We start from the raw sequence: 23,363 nt of genomic DNA on the forward strand, positions 1-23,363 counted from the left end.
GCAGAGGCTGACCGAGGAGGACGAAACTGGAGCCCGGGACGGTCAGGGTTCCTGCGGCGATCCGAGCAGCGCGCGCCCGCGGCCTGACGGCGGGCGGTGCTGGGGGAGAAGGAGAACGTGATGACCCCGGGGACCGCGAGGGAGGCGAGGGAGGGATCAGGGGCCGGCGGGAGCTGGTCTAGGTTCTCGGCCCTTCATTAGTGAAGCCAGCTGAGAAACTGCCTTCTTCACTACGGAGCAGTCCACGTCTGCCGGCAGAGAGAGGAAAGACAACAGGACAGTCCCTATTTCAAACGTGAAGGAACCGTTTACCACTTACCTGACCCTCGGGGCCACTAGACAGACTGCAGGCTGCCGAGGTGCCGGCGTCAGAGAAGGGCCTCTTCTCCACGGGTCGCCCTGGGTCCTGGAACAACCTCGGAGCACCACTTCCTGCCGCCCTTTGCTGTTGCCTTGTGGCAGGGAGGAGGCGGGCAGGACAACTTGTTATGGGATGTCAAGCGCAAGCCAAGCTCCATTCATTCATTTGACCCACAAATATTCCTTGAATAACAACACGTGTGGGGCACTGCGCTGTGTGCCAGCGGTGCGAAGGTAAGGAAAAACCAGTCAGTCCCTCCCTCAGAGAATTCCAGCCTAGCTGGACTTGAGGAAGTAGGGATTGGAACAAAAGTAACAGCAGAATTATTCACTATTTTCGATGACGTACCCATTCAGATGACTTATCCATCGGGTCAAAGAGAGCGTGCAAAACTTGCTCAAGTGTTCCCCTAAGTGCGACTGCTAGTCATAAAGTGTGGTGCCAAGGGGCTCGGGCTTCAGGATAAGGAGGAGAAGAGGCTGGAGCCTGGCCGGGGTGCACAGAAAGGGTGCCCACGCCCGCAGGCCTGCAACTACAGAGAACTCCTACCTGGACTCTGCTTCACAGAGGAGGGGCTTGAGCACCAGTTCTCACGACTGAGTGAGAAAGTCCATTCTGTCCCGGACAGGTGCATCTTCCATCTATTTCTCTACTTCCATGTGAAGTCAGCGATCTCCAAGTCAGTCAAAAGAACCTACTCAAAGTTATAAAGCTCTTAATCATTCTATTGATATGGCTCATATCTATTCTTTCTGAAAATGACACACTGTCCTTTAAAGTCTCTGCTATTTTCCAAACATGAAGTTATGTAAGGAACATTTTCTATTTCTTGGAGGCAGTGTTCCTTTGTCTGAGAGCCTAAAGCAAGGTGCTAAGTTGTTAGAACTCATGCAGACTTCATCTACATCCTCAAGTGTGCAAAAAAAAAAAAAAAGTTTCCCTAGAAAGAGACTCAAGCATACCAGAAGCTAGATTATACCATTTCTATTTTTCAAATTTATAAGCACAACAGCAAAGGCATTAAGATGACCAGAATAAAATGTGCGTATGAGCAGAGAGAACACGTATTAGACTTTCTCATTATACTTCTTCACGACATGACTGGAGCTGCCCTGAGCTGCGGGGCAGTTAGCAGCCTGGCACTTCTCATTACAACAACTGTGGTGACTAAGAGTGTCTCAGTGGCGCAGCTGGCAGGCACCCCCGCCCGGCTCACCTTGCGTTTCACCTCCCCTTCAAGGCATGTGTGTTTTTGACAAGCATTCCACCAAGAAGAAAGAAAAACATCTCCCTGTGGCAAACTAGGGAAGCTCACTGAGCTAATTTCAACAGGTACGTTTCAGTAAGCATTGATGCTGTTCAGACGGAGAACAAAGCAGGAGACAAACCAGAATGCTTGTAAAAAGGGATGAGTAGTTATATCTGTGAGACTAAACTGAGATGCTGGGGTCAGGGGATATCTTAACAGCTAATTTTTCTCAAATTGACAATGCCTAGCATACTCTGGAAGCATATCACCTTCTTCCCATGGTGACAACAATCTCTTACCTTGAAACATGCTTTGAAAATAAGTTCCGTTCGACTGAAAATAAGCCTCGCTTAGCAATTACAGGATACTTAGCTACGGTGAGACTTCTTTTTCTACTTTCCCAGCTTCTTTAATAGATGCAGAGCCTTTGACATTGGCAGGGAAAACATATAATACAGCAAAATTTATAACGACAGTAGCCATAAAGAACAGGTTGGGTGGCCAACCATCCTTGTTGCCCCGGGGACTCGTGGACTTTCAGTGCTAAACTGGAACAGTCCCAGGCAAACCAGCAAAAGCCAGTTACCCTGCCAGCCACACACCCTTCCCCAGACATGTGGTCTGAACAACTGTTTATTTTCTCAGTGTACCCAGTGTTTTGTTGTACAAATCCCTCGATTCCAGCATAAACTTCAAGAGGAGAACTTGGCGGAAAATAAACAAAAACCACGGAACAAGCCCCAAGTCAACGAGATGTGCTACAAACATAAATTCAAGTTCCCTAAATATTTAATTTAAAAATTCAAAGGAGAAAAAAATACTATGCGTGAAATAAGCTTTCATTTTTTGATTAGTCCTCCTAGAATCACCTCATTTGAAGACAGAAACATGGATGTTCAGGTCTCTGCTCTGGGACATTTTATTTCATTACAAATCTTATTCTAAAAGTGTCACCATCTTACTTCAAATTGGACAAATCAAATTTTTTTTACTATTATAAACAGATTTTAAAATATGGGAATATTCGATTCTATGTATTTTATTAATACTAATTTAAAATAATCTAATTATGCATTCCTGCAAAGTCCAGACTGAAATCAAATTTATGTCCTAGCTGTCTGATACGTGTAAGATGCACGCTGTACACACGTGCATGCTCAGCCATATTCAGACATGTCTATACATGCTAAACGTGTTCCACACATGCGTGTCCCTATGGATGTGGGTGTGTGAGCATGCACACGCTTGTGAGCAGGAGACACACCTGGAGGAAAGAGGATCCTGAAATCTGCCGCTGCTGAGCTGTCTCTCAGCAGATGAACCAGCCCCAATACTGAGCCTGCAGGCTTCTCGCCTCCAAGCGTCCCTGTCAGCACCCTTCTTTCTCAGGCCCAGTAAAGACAGCCTGCCTCCTGGTGCCATCACCATCTTGCTAAAATAGGGCCTTGACATGGACAGATGGACTCTCAGGGGGTTGTCAGCAACAACTGGTTTTGTTCCTTTTAGAAGTAAGGAGCAAGGCACGACAAGGGGGATGGCAAACACTAATCCCTTTGCTCCAAGCCTCAGCCTGCGAAACCTTCTGGGGCTTCCTATTTCCTGAAACTGAAGAGGGCATCTCCTGGAGAGCACCGGGACTCACCTGATCCTGTCCCTACACCGGCAGAGCTTCATTACAGCTCACCCACAGGCTCTGCCTCACTGCTCCTCCAGGAGTCCCATCTCACCTACTGCTTTTGAGAATCTGGACTGTGGTTCACATGAAGGATTAAGGAAATCACGTTCACACCTCCAGATCAGTAATCAGAAATACAAAATGCAATTTTGCTTTGCAAGATTTACTTGAAAGGAACCAACACTGGGAGAATACTACAACCATTGCCTCCTCCTCTATTTGAAACCCTCAAATGAGTAATCACAATAAGAGAGGCAAGAACCACTAACAGTCTCAATGCTCTTATATAATCCAGGAGCCAGGCAAGCCTTCTACGTGAATGGGTGCTTGTACAGTCCCACGTGGTGGGGATTATTGCTCTTCCAGCCACACAGAAGGGGAACCTGAACCACGGAGGAGCCAAATAATGATCACACACCCAAAGTCACACACCATTAAATGGCAGGACCAGGGTCTGAACTCAGAGCTCACATTCTCAGCCACCACTTTACATTGCGTCTTTCTAAGTTGAATGTATTATCCTTTCTAACCATACTAAGAACAGTAAGACAGCAGAAAATGCTAAGATGGGGACAAACATTTTTTTAAGTTCTTTTTGAAACTTTTAGTCATTAGATGCTTTTCAAAATTTCCATCGTTGAGACAATTCCTTAATTTCACCACGCAATCAAAGAACTGACTAAAATTTATCTGAGGCCTTTACAATTTATTTAAATTCATACAGAGTGTGTTAGATGAAAGCCAGGCACTGAACAGACAGACAGTCCACTCACAACCAGAGATAAGCCGTCGACAGGTGGCCAGTTCCGCCTTCCTCTCCAACTTTAATTAACACGAGTGTGGATTCCCATCCATTTTCACAGACAAAATTTGTAAATTTAACTACAATTTAATTCAATAATATTAACCCATACACAGCAACTTCAAAACAGACTATTTCTCCACGTAGATCTAGTTTTAAAATCAGAAAAGGTGAGTAAGGTTGCTGACAGTAAGTCAATCATGTAGAGGCCACGCCACGATACAGGTTTCAGGCAGAAGACAAAGCTCCACAGAGCTTAGGCAGATGGTGATCGTCATCAGAGGCGGTAATGACTTCCCAGTGACTTTTGTGGAATGAAAGACGTGTGTTAAAATGGGTAGACTTCACACAGACAATTTCTAAATACCCAAGGTTACTCAGCATAGGTAACGCACAAAACTGCCTCATGCATTAAACTATAGACTCGGACTGCAAAAATAAAGTATACACATTGTACATGTAACCTCAGGACATAATTTATCAATCTTGGATATAACAGTTTTCTTCATCTTATAATGAATGGGCACGTCTCGACTGAAGAAGGAAAGATTCATGCTCTCAAAGATAAATAAGTTCTAAGGGCTCCTCCCCATTTGTAATCTTCCAAGGTAAAATTCCGTCAGCAGTGATAGAGATGGAGCACTGAAACAGCAAGGAAAATCCCCCGGGTGGAGCGTGAGCCTGCCGGGCAGGGCTGTCTCCTCCCAGGCTTTCTAACCTGTCCACAGCACACTGTGTCCACAGGGCCTCCCAACTGATGGCCACAGCAGCGGGGACACTGGACCTCTGCCCACCAGCCCGCAGCGCTGGGTCCAGCGGGTGCAGGCTCTGCCCGAGAGGTGGGGGCACCGTGCTTCCCCTCTCCCCCGGGTTCTCTTCTGCCCACGTTGCCTTTCTCCTCCTCTGCCGCGCTAGTGCTCTTCCTGTGATCGCCTCCGCCCCTCCTCTCCTCCTCTGCTGCCCCACCACCCCCTCCTCATTGTGTTTGTCCTGGAATTCAGGGTCTATCCACTCAGACTACCTGTGGGCCACACTCAGGTAAGACACTCTCTTCTTGGCGATTCCCCGACATCAGCAGTCCTGGCTGCCTGCTCCCTTCCTGCTGTCTCTTTTTGTGGGCAGCTTATTTCTCTAAATGTTGGCATTCTCAGAGCTGGCTTCTCTTCTTTTCTAACATCTCTCTCCCCTTCTCACGGTTTTAAATGCCACTTCTACACTGATAGATTTCCAATTTTGTGTCTTAAGCTTAGATATTTCCTTTGAGCTCCAGACTTTTGTCATTCCAACTGTTGATCCAAAAGTTGATCTCTGTACACCGATTCGTCACAGGTGTCTCTCTCAAACTTAGCAGGACCCCAAACCATTCTTATACAGCAGTCATTGTTTCAGTAAATCAGAAACAAGAAGCCTAACTCCACAATGTACCCAATTGATCTTTAAGCCCATTGAGTCTACTTGTTTAATCCTTATTTTGTTATTGCTTGTTCATTCTATACCTGTTGATTATACTTTGAACCTACAGCTTTAATTCGTACACTTTCCCCATTTGCTCTGCCCTGTCTTAATCCAAGCTGCCAGTGCTGCATTCGCAAATAAGATGTTTGCCAAAGCTTCCTAAGAATTCTGTTTCCACTGTTACCACCCATTCGTCACAAAGCAAATCAGATCATGGCACTCGCCGTGCCTTTCCACTGCACTGAGAACGAAACCCAAGCTCTCTTCCAGGGCCATGTGACGGGGCCCCGTTGTCCTCCGGGGTATCCCTGCACTGTTGCCCTGCAGACTCCTTTCAGGTCTCAGACCACCAGCTCTTCACCACCTCAGCTTCTACCATCGGTGGACCCAGAACATGCAGGTCCACTTCTTCCTGTCACTGGCTCCTTCTCTCTCTTCAAATTTTGGTCTAAACGTTATATCCTTGAATAGGGCTGATTCTCTTGATGTATTTGCTCATTTGCCCATTTTTCATCTGTTTATCCTTACCAGACTCTAAATGCTGCGAGAATAGGGACCCGTGTGATGTCATCACCTGCCAGAGTGTCTGACACAAGGAAGCATCTGGCAAGTGTTTCTCAAGGAAACAAAGGCACGTCTTTACCCACACAGAACTCAGCTCAAGAAAATTTCAAAAGGAAAAAAAAAGGCCCAAGGAAATATCTAATGATAATCAGTGAAAGTAAAAAAGAAGATTCAATGAAATATTTAGTGATCATCAGTCAAATGTAAAAAAAAGGAAAAAAACTGCAAAAAAGGAAACAAAAAACAACTCAGTAGAGACTACATAGGGTGTCACGTGTCAAAAAGTCACGTGCTGTGTGATTCCATTTATATGAAATGTCCACAGCAGACAGATGAAGAGGGACACACAGGAGGCCAGCGTTTGCCAGGGTCTGGTGATGGGGTCGGGGAGCGGGGTGGTGGTGGTGAGCTACAGATTCTGGGTGTGGCTTTCTTTGGGTGATGAAGATATTCTGTTAGTGATGGTGACTGCCCAACTCTGCATACACTTGACCTTTGAACAATGCAGGTTTGACCTGCACAGGGCCACCCATGTGTGGATAGTTTTCAAGAGTAATATCTCCAGTAGTCATGTATGGATGTGAAAGTTGGACCATAAAGATGGCTGAGCACTGAAGAATTGATGCTTTCAAAATGTGCTGGAGAAGACTCTTGAGAGTCCCTTGGACAGCAAGGAGATCAAACCAGTCAGTCTCAAAGGAAATCAACTCTGGATATTCATTGCAAGGACTGATGTGGAAGCTCCAATCCTTTGCCCACCTGATGCAAAGAGCCAACTCATTTGAAAAGATTCTGATGCTGGGAAAAATTGAAGGCAAAAAGAAGAGTGCAGCAGAGGATGAGATGGTTGAATTGTATCACCAATTCAACGGACATGAACTTGGGCAAACTCTGGGAGACGGTGAGGGCAGTGAAGCCTGGCATGCTGCAGTCCATGGCGTTTTGAAGAGTTGGACATGACTTGGCCACTGAACAAATACTACAGTACCACATGGGGTCTGTGGTCAGAGGAACTGGAGATACGAAGGGCTGGCTGTAAGTTATATGTGGATTAACCCCAACACTGCTCAAGGGTCAACTGTATACTAAAGACCACTGATCTATACAGTTCAAAAGATATACTCTTTTTTGTAAATGATTATTTTTTAAATTTTCATTTTCTGGCCACACTGTGCTGCATGTAGGGTCTCAGTTCCCTGATCCACCAGGGATTGAACCTACACCCCCTGCAATGGAAATGCAGAGTCTTAACCACTGGACTGCCAAGGAAGTCCCAAAAGATATATTCTTTTAAAAGGATTAATGATAATTGAGTTACATCTCAATAAAGCTTTTTTTAATAAAAGGACTGTACAAGATGAACTACGCTGAAATGGCTACAATCCACTCACTAGATTGTGAGCCTTTCTGAGGCAGAATCACTGTATTGATCTTTTTATCCCCAGATCCTAGCACAGTGCTGACTGGTGGATGGGCTGAATGGATGAAGGATGACCTTGAGATCAGCGACTGTCATTTGGATTCAAATTCTCCAGCAATTAGATCTAACTAGGCTTTGCTCGGATCTGATTACAGCCAAGAATGAGCCCTCATGAGAAAATGATTCTGCATCACACAGACGTGACACTTTGTAATTCACAAAAGGTTCTGATATCTGTTACTCTATCTGAATATCACACACAACAGTAACATTCCTGTGAGGTGGGCCAGCCGGTTTATCATCACTTTCGTTTTCCAGATGGACAAATGGAGCCTCACTGAAGTTACAGACTGGCCCTAAGACACCTGCCTACACGTGGCACTGTGGGGTCAGAGTGGGTGAGAAATGCCCACTGCAGGCCTCTTGCAAACCACAGCCCTCCTGGGCAAGCTGAGGCCACCTCTGTGGTCCACACTCACAGGGCTAACCTGGACAGCATCTTTCCGCTGCTCAGCTCCATCGCTAAGGGAGACTTGACCCTAAATCACAGAGCTACTCTCTTCCCCCAGGCAGTCATCCACAGAATTGGTGTGATAAGACTTCCTCTACTTTCTCGACTGGGACGTCATGAAGATTTAGAGCGGTCTTGCAGAAGGGAACAGAGATATGCTGGACCCTCCGTAGCACCTGCAAGGGCTGCACATCACTTACCCTCCCCCGCAGAACTTCCTCCTCCCAGGAACGCAGGCTCCCTCCGCTCCTCCGCAGAGCCCCAGCCACCGAATGGGCAGGATGACATTCACATGACTGGTGTGACCCCATTTCATGTGTGAGAAAGCTAAGTCTCCAAACACTAACTAGGCCTGCCCAGAATCAGGAAGCGGTCAGAGTACAGCTGACTCTCAAAGTCGTCTCTTCTCTGAAAACCCAGAGTGCTGTCCAAAGCCCACTCTGCTCCTCAAACTTCGCCTGCACAGAGGACTGCTCCTGTTGACCTCTGCCTTCCTCGACCACTTCCATATACAGGATCCCCAGGACTCTGGGGGGGCACTGCTCCCCGCCTCCTGAAAGGCTGCCTCTCTTCCCACAAAGAGGGAACCTGGGGATGCAGGCTGCCAACTGGACCAGCACCTCCTGCCAAGTTCAGCTGGCCACAGTCCCTCTATGTGACCTTTGATCCTCTCTATGCCCCGCTGCCCTGACCTCTCCAGTTCACAGCTCCCCAGGGCCCCGGCCCTAAGGTGCACGAGGGCCTGGAAAGGACACAGCCTGTGACTTTCTCTTAGCTCTAAGAACATCCTTTCCTTCCTGGAGTTTCCTTCTTGTCCTCGTTTGTGTGGGAGGAACTCAGACTGGTAACCATCATTTCTTCCTGAAGACCTGGGTAAGACCAGACGTGAGCAGGCTTGCCACAATACAGAGCCCCCAAGTGCACATGTAAGCTACCGAACCACACTCGGTGGCTGGCTCTCCATACACGTGCAGGTGATGTGCGTCCCAGAGCATCACCAGAAGCTGCCCTGGCAGGCCAGGCCCTGCGTCTGGGTTACAGATGAAATAGTGTTACCACGTCTTCTTGACTTATTAACTCCAGCAGGATCTCCTGGCCTGGGTCCAAAGCATATTTCCTTCGCAGGGGATTTCGTGCTTCAGGAGTGACTCCCATGGATGCCGCCAGTGCAATTAGGTGCTTTTAAATGAACAGATAAGTGAATGAGTAAATGACCCGGATTTGGGGAGAGCGACACTAACACCGATAATTAAAAGGGAAGCTAATGAACGTCACTGCTAGGCGCACAGGCAGAGATGCCTCCCTCGTCAGCCAGCCAACAGTAAGACTGGCTTGAATTTCCCACGGATGTTTTAAGAAGGGGGCACTGGAGGAGGCATATGTCTTTGTACTCTCTGCTAAAAGAGCCATTGACCAAGGACTGAAAATTCATTGCGAAACAACCTAAAAAATCCATAGTTGCAAATGAGTTGATGATTAGGAAGTGGACTCTGAGTACTGATGCATGCTTCTTAATAGAACTGAGAGCATAATGAGCAGAGAGGGGATGGTGATAAGACCACCACGTGACGTTTACTCTGCCGGATAGAAAGGGATTTCACATCTGTAATTCTGTCCACCAAACCAACACTCCCCGGGATAACTCCAAGAGTGTGGTAGGGTAGGTACCATGATTTCATTTGGGATATCCCATCACATCGTCTCTGTTGGGAGTAGGTAAAAGTCTTGCGCAAGGTCACACAGTTCCTAAGGGACGAAGCTGAGACAAACACCTTTGTTTTCTGAGTCCCAGCCTAGTGTAGGCGGTCCCCCCAGCATGTGCCCAGAATGAGCCAAGTTCTATTATTTATTTATTTATCCAAGAAATACTCTCCATTCATCCAACAAACATTAACTTCTTAGTATGGCCAAACACTGAGCTAAGTTGCTGGGCCTACAAAGACAAAGAAATAATCCAATTAAAAAATGGGCGAAAGACCTGAAGAGACATTTTTCTGAAGAAGATATTCAGAGGGTCAACAGGTACATGAAAAGGTGCTCAAAAATCACTAATCATGAGAGAAACGCAAAGTAAAACGACAGTGAGCTATCACCTTACACCTCGAAGCACAGCGATCTTCAGAAGGTAAGTGACGACCAGCGCTAGTGGGGATGTGGAGGGAAAGGATCCTCACGCTGCTGGTGGGAATGTGAACTGGTATAGCTGCTATGGGAAACAATTTGGAGGTTCCTCAAAAAATTAAAAATAGACATTTTTGACCCAGCAATTCCACCTCTGTGTACATATCCAAAGGAAATGGAATCAATATCTCGAAATGATATCTATACTCCCACCATGTTCATAAGAACGTTATTTATAATAGCCAAGACGTAGAAGCGACCTAAGTGTTCACTGATGGATGAATGTGTATATGAATATTATTCAGCCATAAAAAAGAAGATAAAGTTGAGGAAATTATGCTAAGTAAAGTAAGTGAAATAAGTCAGAGAGAGACACTGTATGATCTCATTTATATGCAGAATCTAAAACACTGAACTCATATACAGAGAGAACAGATTGGCGGTTAACAGAGTGGGGTCCTAGGGGAGAACAGGTGACAGCGGTCTAGCTATAAGGCAAGCAGGTCCTGAGGATGTGATGTACAGCATGGTACATCACAATGCTGCTGCTGCTGCTGCTGCTAAGTCGCTCAGTCGCGTCCGACTCTGTGCGACCCCACAGATGGCAGCCCACCAGGCTTCCCTGTCCCTGCTCCAATGCATGAAAGTGAAAAGTGAAAGTGAAGTCGCTCAGTCATGTCCGACTCTTCGCGACCCCATGGACTGCAGCCTACCAGGCTCCTCCGCCCATGGGAATTTCCAGGCAAGAGTACTGGAGTGGGTGCCATTGTTAAGACAGTAGATACTAAGTTTTCACCACAAGAAAAAGTCTTTACCTATGGGTTGTACAGAATATTAACTAAACTTATTGTGATACATATATATCAAATCATGATGCTGCCCATCTTAAAATAATACAATGTCACACATCAATACATCTCAGTAATACTGTACTCGGGCGGGGTGGGGGGTGGGGAGACAAATAAAAACTTTTCCCTGCTTCTACAGATTATAATTAGTAGCAAACAACCAACTTTAGGCAAGGGAGACAGACAGACAGATGACAGCCATAAGGAAGCATATTATTTAGTGGTACATACTGCCTCTTGAGAAACCTGTATGCAGGTCAGGAAGCAACAGTTAGAACTGGATATGGAACAACAGACTGGTTCCAAATAGGAAAAGGAGTACGTCAAGGCTGTACATTGCCACCCTGATTATTTAACTTATATGCAGAGGACATCATGAGAAACGCTGGGCTGGAGGCAGCACAAGCTGTAATCAAGATCGCTGGGAGAAATATCAATAACCTCAGATACGCAGATGACACCACCCTTATGGCAGAAAGTGAAGAGGAACTCAAAAGCCTCTTGATGAAAGTGAAAGAGGAGAGTGAAAAAGGTGGCTTAAAGCTCAACATTCAGAAAACAAAGATCATGGCATCCGGTCGCATCACTTCATGGGAAATAGATGGAGAAACAGTGGAAACAGTGTCAGACTTTATTTTTTTGAGCTCCAAAATCACTGCAGATGGTGACTGCAGCCATGAAATTAAAAGACGCTTACTCCTTGGAAGGAAAGTTATGACCAACCTAGACAGTATATTCAAAAGCAGAGATATTACTTTGCCAACAAAGGTCCATCTAGTCAAGGCTATGGTTTTTCCAGTGATCATGTATGGATGTGAGAGTTGAACTGTGAAGAAAGCTGAGCGCCGAAGAATTGTTGCTTTCGAACTGTGGTGTTGGAGAAGACTCTTGAGAGTCCCTTGGACTGCAAGGATATCCAACCAGTCCATCCTAAAGATCAGTCCTGGGTATTCATTGGAAGGACTGATGCTGAAGCTGAAACTCCAATACTTTGGCCACCTCATGTGAAGAGGTGACTCATTAGAAAAGACCCTGATGCTGGGAGGGATTGGGGGTAGGAGAAGAAGGGGATGACAGAGGATGAGATGGCTGGATGGCATTACTGACTCGATGGACATGAGTTTGAGTGAACTCTGGGAGTTGGTGATGGACAGGGAGGCCTGGCGTGCTTTGATTCATGGGGTTGCAAAGAGTCGGACACGACTGAGCGACTGCACTGAACTGAACTAATATATGCATTTAAAAATGCCTCTTGATCATGGTTGTTGCCATTTCAAAACAAAATGTGGCTACAGATTTAAGAGCTAAAAAAAAGAGCAAGGTATGATTCAACCAACACATTCCAGGCTTGGCAACTTCAGAATTTATTGTTCATTAAAACTGTATTTTAATTATCCTAGTTTTAATTAAAGTATTATGTAGAGCTGGTGAAATGCAATTATGTGCAACTGACTTAAGATGTATAATAGGCTAATATTTGTAAAGAAATGCATTATTGTCACTAGATCTGCTCATGGAAAATGAAGTGGTATTTTATTTTCAAATGAAAAATTGGTACATAGAATATTAAACTCTTGCCATTAAACACTACACTGCCCACTCAAATGGAACCGAGTAACTGTAAGATGCCCACACCTTCACCCAGGCTACTTCCTCTGCACAGGAATGGTCCTCGGGCTGTGACATGCCCTGGGTCCCAACGCAGGGGCACAGGGTCAGCTGCCTGCACGTGCCCAGGGACCTTCACCATCTGCATCCTGCTGTGGTTAGAACAACCACAACAAAAAGAAGGCTCTAGGCTCCAGAAATCAGCGTCTGGAAAGCCCACGGAACAAGCGCAGGAGGCCAAGGCGGCCGTGCTGTGCCCCGGGGCTCCAGCACACTCTCTGCCCCGGGCCCCTCCTTATTCTAAGGAGCTTATTCTAAGTCCCAGAAGGCGGCCACAGCCACAGCCACGCGCTCAGCCGCGTGAGCTACTCAGGACACTTCTGAGGCAGGTGCCAGGACAGGACTGCTGTGTGCGATGTCGCGTGGGTGACACAGAGTAACTACGGGCTTCATGTCCTTGAGCACCAGTTGGTCAATGGCTTCTCACCGGTTATCTCTTCACTAGTTGGTCAGTCGCTTCTCACCGGTTATCTCTTCACTAGCTGGTCAGTCGCTTCTCACCGGTTATCTCTTCACTAGCTGGTCAGTCGCTTCTCACTGGTTATCTCTTCTCACACCCCTTACCAGCACATACCCACCCTGACTCCCTACGAGTCCAAGTCCACCCACAAGGACCCAACCAGGCCACCCTCCTGAACTGCATGACCAGACCCGTCGAGTGGAGGGACTGGATGGAGCAGCCAAGGAGAGGATGAGAGGATGGGAGGTGCCCAGAGCACCCACGTCCCCTTGGTCCCCCACTCAGGCGCTCTTCCACCCCACAGCCATGTGGTCTTCTGACTCTGCCAAACTGGACCACCCATCACTTCCTCCCAATACAACATACAGACAACCAAAGCCACCTCCCGCCTGCAAGCCCTCCGCACCCTTGTTTCTCAGTCCCGTGTGACAGGCTATATACTTCATCCTTCTTTGAACCCAACTGCCTTCTCTGCAACTGCATCAGAACCTCTCGGTTTTGCTGACACCGCCCATGACCACAGAGGTGCGACTGCACTCAGATGGGCCCCTAAGTCTAGCGTGTTGCTCGCTTTGCTGTTGACTCTCCAGACAGTTATTTAATACCCTCACTTCTCTCCTTGCGTCACACTTCACTCTAAACTTACAACCTATTCCCAATATTCACAGAGGAAATAAAGCTCACAAGCAAGGCCTCAGCTTTCCACAAGCACGTCTGCAGACAGCATGCATCCATGCTCTGTGCGGAAGCTTGAGTCTGCTCTCTCGGCCTCTACTCTAGCCCTGAAGGGGCCCCCACAGCGTCGCGAAGCCAGTGCACCCCACCACGCTGGGGCCCTGCTTCCCGTGCTGGTGGTAAGACTGTCTGCGCTGCCCCGCCTCCTCCAGGACTCTGCCCCTCACCCACACCTCACTGCATCCCCAAGTCCTCCTTCTCTAGGAGAGAATATCTGTAGCACACAAACATTCGCAGTTATTCCGCACCTTAAACACTGGTGCCACCCCCTCACTGTCTCACGGATACTTGCCATTTCACTGCAGCCATTCCCAATAAAAAGGCCCCCAGAGTTATTTCATCTTGCTATCTTTACAGCCTTCTCTGTTATTTTAAATATGCTAAAATTGTAATTACCGAACATTTCCTAGTTAGAGAAAATGATAAAATGATGACCAATATTTCTAACCTCCTACTTCCTCCTGGGTTCAGCATCCCTGTCCTCAAGCTGGTCCTTAGCAGCTCTTACAGCAAAGTTCTCAGAAACGTAAATTCTCCGTCTGAAAAGGTCTTCCTTTCTCCCTTACCCTTGGATATTAACTCGGCTGGATATGAAAGTCTGTGACGACCATTGTAGCCTCAGGTATGATCATCTCTATTATTGCAGTCAACTGTCATCTAACTCATGTTTTGAGGAAATCTGAATTACATGTACGGTTGCTTTTAAGGCCTCCTCTTTGTCTTTGAGGTTCTACAGTGACACTGTAATAAGTTTAGATTTGGATTTAGTTTCATCTGTCTTGCAACCTTTTCTGTTTCTTGACTCTGAGGATTCCTCATGTTAGGCAATACTGCAGTAATTCTCTCTGAATGCTACCTGCCCCACTGGCTTCATTCTTCCTTTCTGGGGCTCTTCTTAGATTTCTACTGATTGTTCCATCCTCTTGGCCTGTCTTCTGTACTTTCCATCTTTTTATTTCTGTGCTTTATTCCAAGTATTTTCCTTCAATCTAGCAAAACAATATTATTCTATCCTCTTGGCCTGTCTTCTGTATTTTCCATCTTTTTATTTCTGTGCTTTATTCTGGGTATTCTCCTTCAATCTAGCAAAACAATATTTCTTACTTTAGCTGTAATATTGTCTGCTCTTTTACCCATTCAATTGGTTTTTAAGATAAATGATTGTATTTTTCACTTCAAGAAGTTTAGTTTTTCTGTATTTGGCTCTTTTTAAAGTCAGCACATTAAAAGATGTTCAACATCATTAGCCATTAGGGAAATACAAATTAAAAAACAAAAGGAGTTATAATTACACACCCATCAAGATGGCTAGAATAAAAAATAGTGACAAGATTGAATGCTAGTGAGGAAGCAAAGACACTGGATCACTCACACACCACTGGTGGGAATACAAAATGGTACAGTCAGTCTGAAAACAGTTTGGAATTTTCTTAAAAAAAAATGCAAATACCAGACACCCAGCTGCTGTGTCCCTGGGCATTTATTCCAGAAAAATGAAGACAGGTTCACACAAAACATACACAAGAATATTTACAGCAGCCTTATTCATAGGGTGAAAACCTCGATATAACCCAAATGTCCTTCACCAAGTGAATGGGTATATGACTGTGATATGTCCATGCAACGGAAAACCACACAATAACAGGGAATCTGGATACAACCCAAGTGTCCTTCACCAGGTGAACAGTTATCAAGCTGTGGTATGTCCACACAATGGAAAACCACACCATAAAAGGGAATCGGGTACTCAGACCTGCAATAACCTGAATGAATCAGAACTATGCTGAGTGAAAAAGTCAATCCTAAAAAGTTACAGACTGCATCATTCCATTTACAGAACATTCTCTGAATGATATAATTATAGAAACGGAGACCAGATTTGTGACTGTCAGGATTTAGGGTACGGATGAGGGTTGGAGGAAAGGGGTTGTGATGCCAACAGGCAACGTAGTGGAACTGTCCTGTGTTTTGAGTGTATCAACCTCAATATCTTGGCTGTGATGCTGCACAACAACCCTACAAGGCCTCACAACCTTGTGGGGAACTGGCTAAAAGGCATATGGGAGCCCCCTGTATGACTCCTAACCACTGCATATGAATCCACAATTCACCCAAATACCAAGTCTGATTAAAAAGGAGGAAAAACCAAATATTATATGATTTCACTCATATGAGGGACCTACTGGCATCAAATATCAATAACCTCAGATATACAGATGACACCACTCTTAGGGCAGAAAGCGAAGAGGAACTAGGGAGCCTCTTGATGAAGGTGAAAGAGGAGAATGAAAAAGCTGGCTTAAAAGTCCACATTCAAAAAACTAAGATCATGGCATCTGGTCCCATCACATCATGGCAAGTAGATGGGGAAACAATAGAAACAGCGATAGACTTCATTCTTGGGCTCCAAAATCACTGCAGATGGTGACTGCAGCCACGAAATTAAAAGACGCTTGCTCCATGGAAGAAAAGCTATGACAAACCCAGATAGCATATTAAAAGCAGAGACATTACTTTGCCAACAAAGGTTTGTATAGTCAAAGCTATGGTTTTTCCCAGTAGTCATGTATGGATGTGAGAGCTGGGCAATAAAAAATGCTGAGCACTGAAGAACTGATGCCTTCAAACTGTGGTACTGCAGAAGACTCTTGAGAGTCCCTTGGACAGCAAGGAGATCAAACCAATCAATTCTAAAGGAAATCAATTCTGAATATTCATTGGAAGGACTGATGCTAAGGCTGAAGCTCCAATGCTTTGGCCACCTGATGCCAAGAGCCAACTCATTGGAAAAGACCCTGATGCTGGGAAAAATTGAAGGCAGGAGGAGAAAGGGATGACAGAGGATGAGATGGTTGGAAGGCCATCACCAAGTCAACGGAAACGAGTTTGAGCAAATCCCAGGAGATAGTGAAGGACAGGGAATCCTGGTGTGCTGCAGTCCATGGGGTTGCAAAGAGCTGGACATGACTGAGCAAGTAAACAACAACAGCTGGCATCAAACTCTCAGAGACAGAAGGTAGAAGGGTGGACGCCAGGGGCTGGGGGGTCGGGGATGGAGAGTTAACCATGAACGCAGACAGTGTTTCAGTTTTACAAGATGAAAGAGCTCCAAAGATGGGGTGGTGATGATGGCTGCCCAGCAATATGAATACAGTTAATGACACTTAATCTACAGAGAAAAATAGTTAAGGTAGATTTCATGCTACACATATTTTGCCATAATTTTAAAAAAATTCCAAAAATAAAAACCACAAACCCTTTGAAAGGTGTACTACTGTGCGTGGAATTAAACCCAGACTCCTTCCCAAATTCTGGCACCTCCAGGATCCCATTTCCCCTCTTGGGCCCCCTCTCTGTCCACTCTCTGTTCACAATGCCCTGAGCACCAGACCACCAGTTAGCAAAGGCGACAGGCTTTGTACTGGCTTTGCATGCATGTGAGCCCACTGCTCAGAATATTTGTCCTCTAGAGCTGTGCATGGCTGGCTCCTCCTCCTTCAGACAGGAGCCCAAGGGTGCAGTGGGGCACAGGGGCAAAGTGCGGGCTCAGCACCAACCAGCTGTTGGCCCCTCTCTGTCGCTGCTCCTTTCAGCAGAGTGACAATAATGTCAATACAACCCACTGGGCTGCTGTGGGGCTTCGGAGAATCAGTACAGAGAAAACACTTCAACCAGTGCCTAGCACTCAAAAAATAGATAAAAACAATACTTATCAACAGCACCTCAAAAATGTCACAGAAATCATGTCCAATGAAAGAAGGCAGAAACACAGAATTTCATATTCTGTGATTTTATTTATAAGCAATTCTAGAATAAGCAAACTAACCTCTGGTACTAGAATGAGATTAGGGGGCAGAGTGAGGCAGGGACCAGGGGTAAGAATTGTCCCAGGCATCTTGATTAGGAGGGTGACAATATCTGTGCATACACTTGCTAAAATTCATCAACCTGTGTCCTTAAAATCTGTATGTCCTGTTGTATGTAAATTACAACTCAACAAAGTGGATTTTAAACCCTCACCTGCACAGAGGTGTCTTCGACCACACCCCGCTCCTGCTCAGCTCTCTCCCGCCCACCTTTCTACACGCCTCTTCACTTTCATCATCCTCTGGTTACTCCTGTGTTTCCACGCTGGACCGTGACTCCGTGAGAGCAGAAGCTCCAATGTCCTCAGGCCCCTGCCTGGCCTGAGCAGCTGGAACAGTGCTTGGCACAGGACAAGTGCTCAGCAAGTACCTACTAAGTGCAGGAAGGAAGAAAGAGCAGGGGAGAGGCAGGTCTGGCCCTGAGCATTGCTGGTGCAGACGCCAGAAAGGACCTCAGAGGTCACCGACGATGCCGTCCTCATTTTCGACATGAGAAAATGGAGGCAGAGGAGAGTAAGTCATCTTCCCAAGGCCAGAATTAATGGAGGGAGCAGGTCTGGAGCTCATGCCTCCCAGTCTATTTTACTTTTGCAAATGCGGCTCAATTCACACGTATAGACATACTCTATAAACATCCACAAAATGCCTATAAAGCATAATATGAAAAATTTAAAAGCATATTATTTTGAAAGCCCAGTTAACTATAAAAATATTATTACAACCAGATCTACTTCATTCAAGCATTAAGTTGTGACTTCCAATACAAGTGCTAATTTAAATACATCTTTCTTGCAGCACTTGAAATGAAATGGTAATAGGTTAATGGATGTTCGAGTATTTAAGCGTGGACAATCATGAGTCAGACTGTTTTTAAGTCACCTGGGATGCTGTTTCCTGCCCATACTTCACAATTCAGCTCATTCTGAGCAAGTCGTCTCACAAAACTGACTGCAGGTTTGAAATATTTAGTCTATAACCCTCGCATTCCCAGGAACACACACGCCCGTATACTTGCGCTTACACATTCCCGTCAGGTAGGCTAAGGGTGCAGTTTGAGCATAAAAACCTGCAATTAAGCAGAAGAATGGCCGAGCACAGAACAAGCTTCTACGGCCTAATCTGATAACTGCCAACGTGAATCACCTCCCGGAGGTAACGTGAATTACCTCCTGTGAATGACATCAGCATTCACATTTCATATTTTGAGAAATAAAAGGAAACAAAGAACATATATCTAAGCTGAAATAACACAGAACAATTCTATTATCAAATTAGACTCTACTTATAAGAGAAGGCTGTACTCATCTCTGACGTGCAAAGATAGCAAACTAACTGTTTGGATTCAGTAAATCAGAAAAATACATAAGCACTTTTTTCATCTTTTCAGATAAATAAAACCTATAATTACCAATTCAAAATTCTAAGTATATCCTATTCTCAGTTCTTTCAAAATATTGTTTGCTTTTCCAAGATATATTTTGCCTTTGTTAGCACCACTTTCTCCTGAGGTTTGTGATGTCTCTCCCCGCCACCCCACATTTTGGTGAGGATGTTTACACTATTACAGGAGTTTCCTTCACATTCCTCATTCATTCCATTTTTCCAGTATTGCATCTCTGCTCTGCACAGCACCAGGCCAAGCAGGGCGATAAGCATCTTAGATGGTCAGGACCCAGGGGAGGTGAAAACCCCTTGAGGAGACAGCATCCACACACACGGGATGGGGTCGTGGCTCTCGCCAGCTAACGCCTCCAGGAGAGATGCTGAAAGAATGAGTGGCCGCATCTCCACAGGCCGGTCATGGGGACAGACCCAAGACACTTGCCTCCAGGTGCGACCCCTACCGTCCCACTGTACCAGTCCCTTGTGGAGCCCTCTGCCTTCAGCCCCTTTGCCCATACGCAACAGTTTCAGGAACTGGGCCCTGCATCCCCTTGGAAGGCCCTGCTCCTGCTTGTCGGGCCTCAGGAGGAGCCCTGGCTGCCTCCCCGTCTGCTTCAGCTGGCCAGGCTCCGCAGTTCTCTAAGCACTCCCACACGTGTCCTTTGTGCTCAGCCAGAGGCATCCTCTGTGACTTGCAGCCAAGAGCACCTCAGCTGATATGGTGGAGCTCTCTGGGCTTTGTTCACTGGCATGTGTGGCCCATATGGACTGTGAAGCCTATAGGCAACAACGCAGCAGCCACCCCGAGCTTGACTAAGCTTCCTCTGCAAGCCTTGAGTGTGGTATACACAACTGTCCAATGACCACATCCTCTTGGCCATCTACCATCATGTCACTCTTAACAAAGCTATCCAAAACAAATGTCTACACCTCAACTGGAAGGCCGTGTTTGCCTTGTCTTTGTCAAGACTTTCTGAAGATAGGGACCAACAGACCCAATACAGGGAGGACAAACAGCACACATACAGGCATGCTCACTGCTGATGTGGGCATGTGACTGTGGGAGCCTGTGGCTCATGGCAAACCCAGGCTAACCCACAGTATTTCAGATTGAAAGCTGCTGTTCTAAAACAGGAGGAAAAAAATGAAAGCAGTATGAGGAAAAAATAAATCAAAAGCATGAGGAAGGTTCAGCAAAATAAAGTGAAAAGAAGAATCGGTCTGATGCAGAAGGGAGCTTGAGATGTAGAGTCAGCAAGACCTGGGTCAGAGTCCCGGCTCTGCCGCCGGCCAGCTATGCGCCCTTGGGTGGGTCATTTAACAACTCCAGTCTTCAGTTCTGATGGCTAATTATGCCTGCCTCAGTAGGCAACTCTGAGGATTAGAGAAGATATGCTTAAAGTGTACTCAATTAACTGCTGTTAATATTATTAATAGACTATTCAACTAATTTTTCAAGTTGAGACACATCAGACTCACTGTTTCCCTTGAAAATGAAAAAAAAAAGTCGTTTAATTTTAAGTCTAAAGCTCACATTTCTAAGGCTGTGAGATAATGTTAGAGCGTGGCAGGGAAGGGTGGCAAGGTGAGGCTCCTCCTTCCTGCCCTTCACGAAGGTCCATCTCTTCCATGTGTTAGGGTGCTGACCCCAGGGAATCAGGGTAAAGGCTGCTGGACAGGTTTGAGCTGTCTCAATAGGTGTGAAACACCTTGAGCCAAACGTTTCATTTTTAAATGATGCCTCTCATGGTCCAGAACAGATCTAATGCCATCTGAGTTTTGTCTGCCAACCATCTGGGCAGAGGCAATGCGTAAGTGCTCTTGCACCTGAGGTCTGAGCTGGACTGTATTAGAAGTGTAAAGTAATATATCTGTGAATGATGCGTAAACTTGTGGAGATAACTGTGCAAGTGCTGATTTATGAGTTCTTGCACAGCAGGTACTTAATAAACAGGGGGGTGACAATGAGGTGGAAAATGTGAAACTAAAAGGCCTTGAGAAAGTGTAAATATCCATAATCAGCCTCATCTCCTCTCTTTAAAAGAAAGAAGCCATCAGGCATGTTACTCTACTGAGACTGGAGATTTATCCACCGCTTCACGGTGGTAAGCGGACTGTCTGCTGCGACACTAAGTTAGAGCCCTATGAGCATCTTCTGTGTTATTGGCTCGCCAGGAATTAAGCAGTCTTCAGCAAGAAATCAGGTTAAAAAAAGAAAAAAACAAGCTCACAAAATTAAGAGTTGCTATTTCATTCCGCATCCTTTTGTACTTGAATAAACGTTGTCTCAGGAATATAGCTAGACAATGGATTAACAAATGAGTTACTGTGTAGTTATTTGCTACTGAATGAAAATAATCCTCCACCACTGACACTAATTAGAAGCTCCAGCGTTTGAGAGGAAGCCTAAGTCGACCTAGCCGCCCTTCCGAGGACTGACTCCTTCCACCTGCGCCCAGCCACACTGTGCTCAACACAAGGACCTTCCAGAACACTGCACAGGAATCTGTCTCAGCTGCCTTATTCTCAGCCGCACCACCCTCTAAGAGAATGAGAAATTGGTCCTTTATCTGTGTTTCACCCCAATTCCATAGGCATTTGTTATAATTGGAATCAATGTAAAGGTGGATACCTAAGCAAGTTTCAATAAAATACAGAAAAAGGACAGAAGTTATCCCATTTCCCAAGGTAATTTATATTTTTACTAGAATTTTAAAATACGGCTTTTACATATTTCAGTATTTTGCCTGTTTTCAATATCCAGGATAGAAACATTTGCTAAATAAGCTTAAGAATTGTGTAGGCACAGAGTTCTGATGCCCAGGCAGAAGAGTGGGGATTCTGGGCTTAAAGACAGGACAGAGTGGATGGTCAAGTAGGGAGAAAGCATATTTGAAAAACCATTCAGCAAATTCTCTTACACACATCCTTTCTGGGGAAAAAATAAAAACATTTTCTTCTCACAGTTGTTTTTTTTTTTTTTCTGAGTGCAACCATCTGATGGTATAAATATTTGACATTTAGCCCAAGATTATAGCATTCCATGATCCTTTCAGAAATGTCCATCCTCAAAACCTTTATATTCAGTATATTATCTTTAAATTACATTGCAAAATGCCCACTTATGAAATAAAACCGAAATGTTCTTTTTAATTACTTAAAGCTTCTAAATGCAAAAACTATCTTGCATGAGATAAATATCTTAAATGGGAGATAGGCAAGAACACCTTGAAATAATGCTTATCTAATCACAAAGCAACTGCTCTGCAATAGATGGGTGAACCACTAATTAGACAAAGAGAAATAAAACTGTCATGGTGGGATAAAAGGATAAAGAGAAATAAGCAGTAATTACTGTTTTATCATCAGAGGAAGTAGTATCAAATGCGGCTCAGTAAAAAGAGGGAAAACCCCTACAGCTCTGTACTAAACACCAGAGCTCATCAAATTAGCGCTTGGAGCTCAGCACAGCTCAGGAGGGCAACATCTCAAACAAGTGCATTCAGAAAAGGAAAAAAAAAACCCGTAAGAGCGAGAGAGGGTGCTTTAGTTAGGGCATGTGGTGCACTCGGGAGTAACATCACGTGGCGCTTTTCCTAAACCGTTTAAAAACTTCCAAGCCAGTCTTAAAATAGCTCTTGATTAAGGCTCGAGGTAGGTCTACGAGACCAGGTTACTCTTTCTGAAGCTTAACTGGTACACTTAATATGTACAGTGGTACCGACTGGTGTCCTGAGACGCGTTTTCAACTGCAGGGTTTGGAACAACTTACATCCTGCTGCTGGGGATAATCTTGTGCCCGTCTCGGAACCACGTCACCTGGGGCCGGGGGCAGCTGCTGATGGGCGGCAAGCTGAGGACGGCTGCGCGGCCTTCGGAGACCACTCGTCTCTCCTCCGCATCCGTGAAATCTCCCATATCTGTAGAGGAAAACCAGACGTCTAAGTTCCAGAAGACTCTCTTTGAGAGGGAGGGAGGTCAAAGATGGACACTCTGTTTTATGGCAAAGTCACCGACGTCGCCCTCGTGAAGCAGGGAGACCACAGAGGAGCGCTCCTGCGGATGAGCGCAGGCTGGGGGCGGGGAGAAGCAAGGGCAGGAGCCGCGGGCCTCCAGGGGGCCCACAGGGTGGTGCGGCAGCGGAGCTCCATGGTCTTTGTGTTGCTGCTGCAACAGGACGAGGACACGTGCGCAGCCGATTTTAATCCTGACATCTTTGTTGGAAAGCATCCTCCTGCTGCATGA

General features: G+C 45.7%; 1 protein-coding gene across 1 annotated transcript in view; it reads right to left on the minus strand.

Moving 5' to 3' along the window:
- Positions 1-23,363, minus strand: part of SDK1 (sidekick cell adhesion molecule 1) — a 724,823-nt gene that overhangs the window by 400,744 nt on the left and 300,716 nt on the right. Inside the window, exon 4 of the mRNA XM_069569592.1 lies at positions 22,891-23,038. Coding sequence (XP_069425693.1) covers positions 22,891-23,038 — 148 coding nt within the window. The remainder of the gene's footprint in view (positions 1-22,890; positions 23,039-23,363) is intronic.

Source organism: Ovis canadensis, chromosome 24 (assembly GCF_042477335.2).
Source record: "Ovis canadensis isolate MfBH-ARS-UI-01 breed Bighorn chromosome 24, ARS-UI_OviCan_v2, whole genome shotgun sequence".
Lineage (NCBI taxonomy): Eukaryota > Metazoa > Chordata > Mammalia > Artiodactyla > Bovidae > Ovis > Ovis canadensis.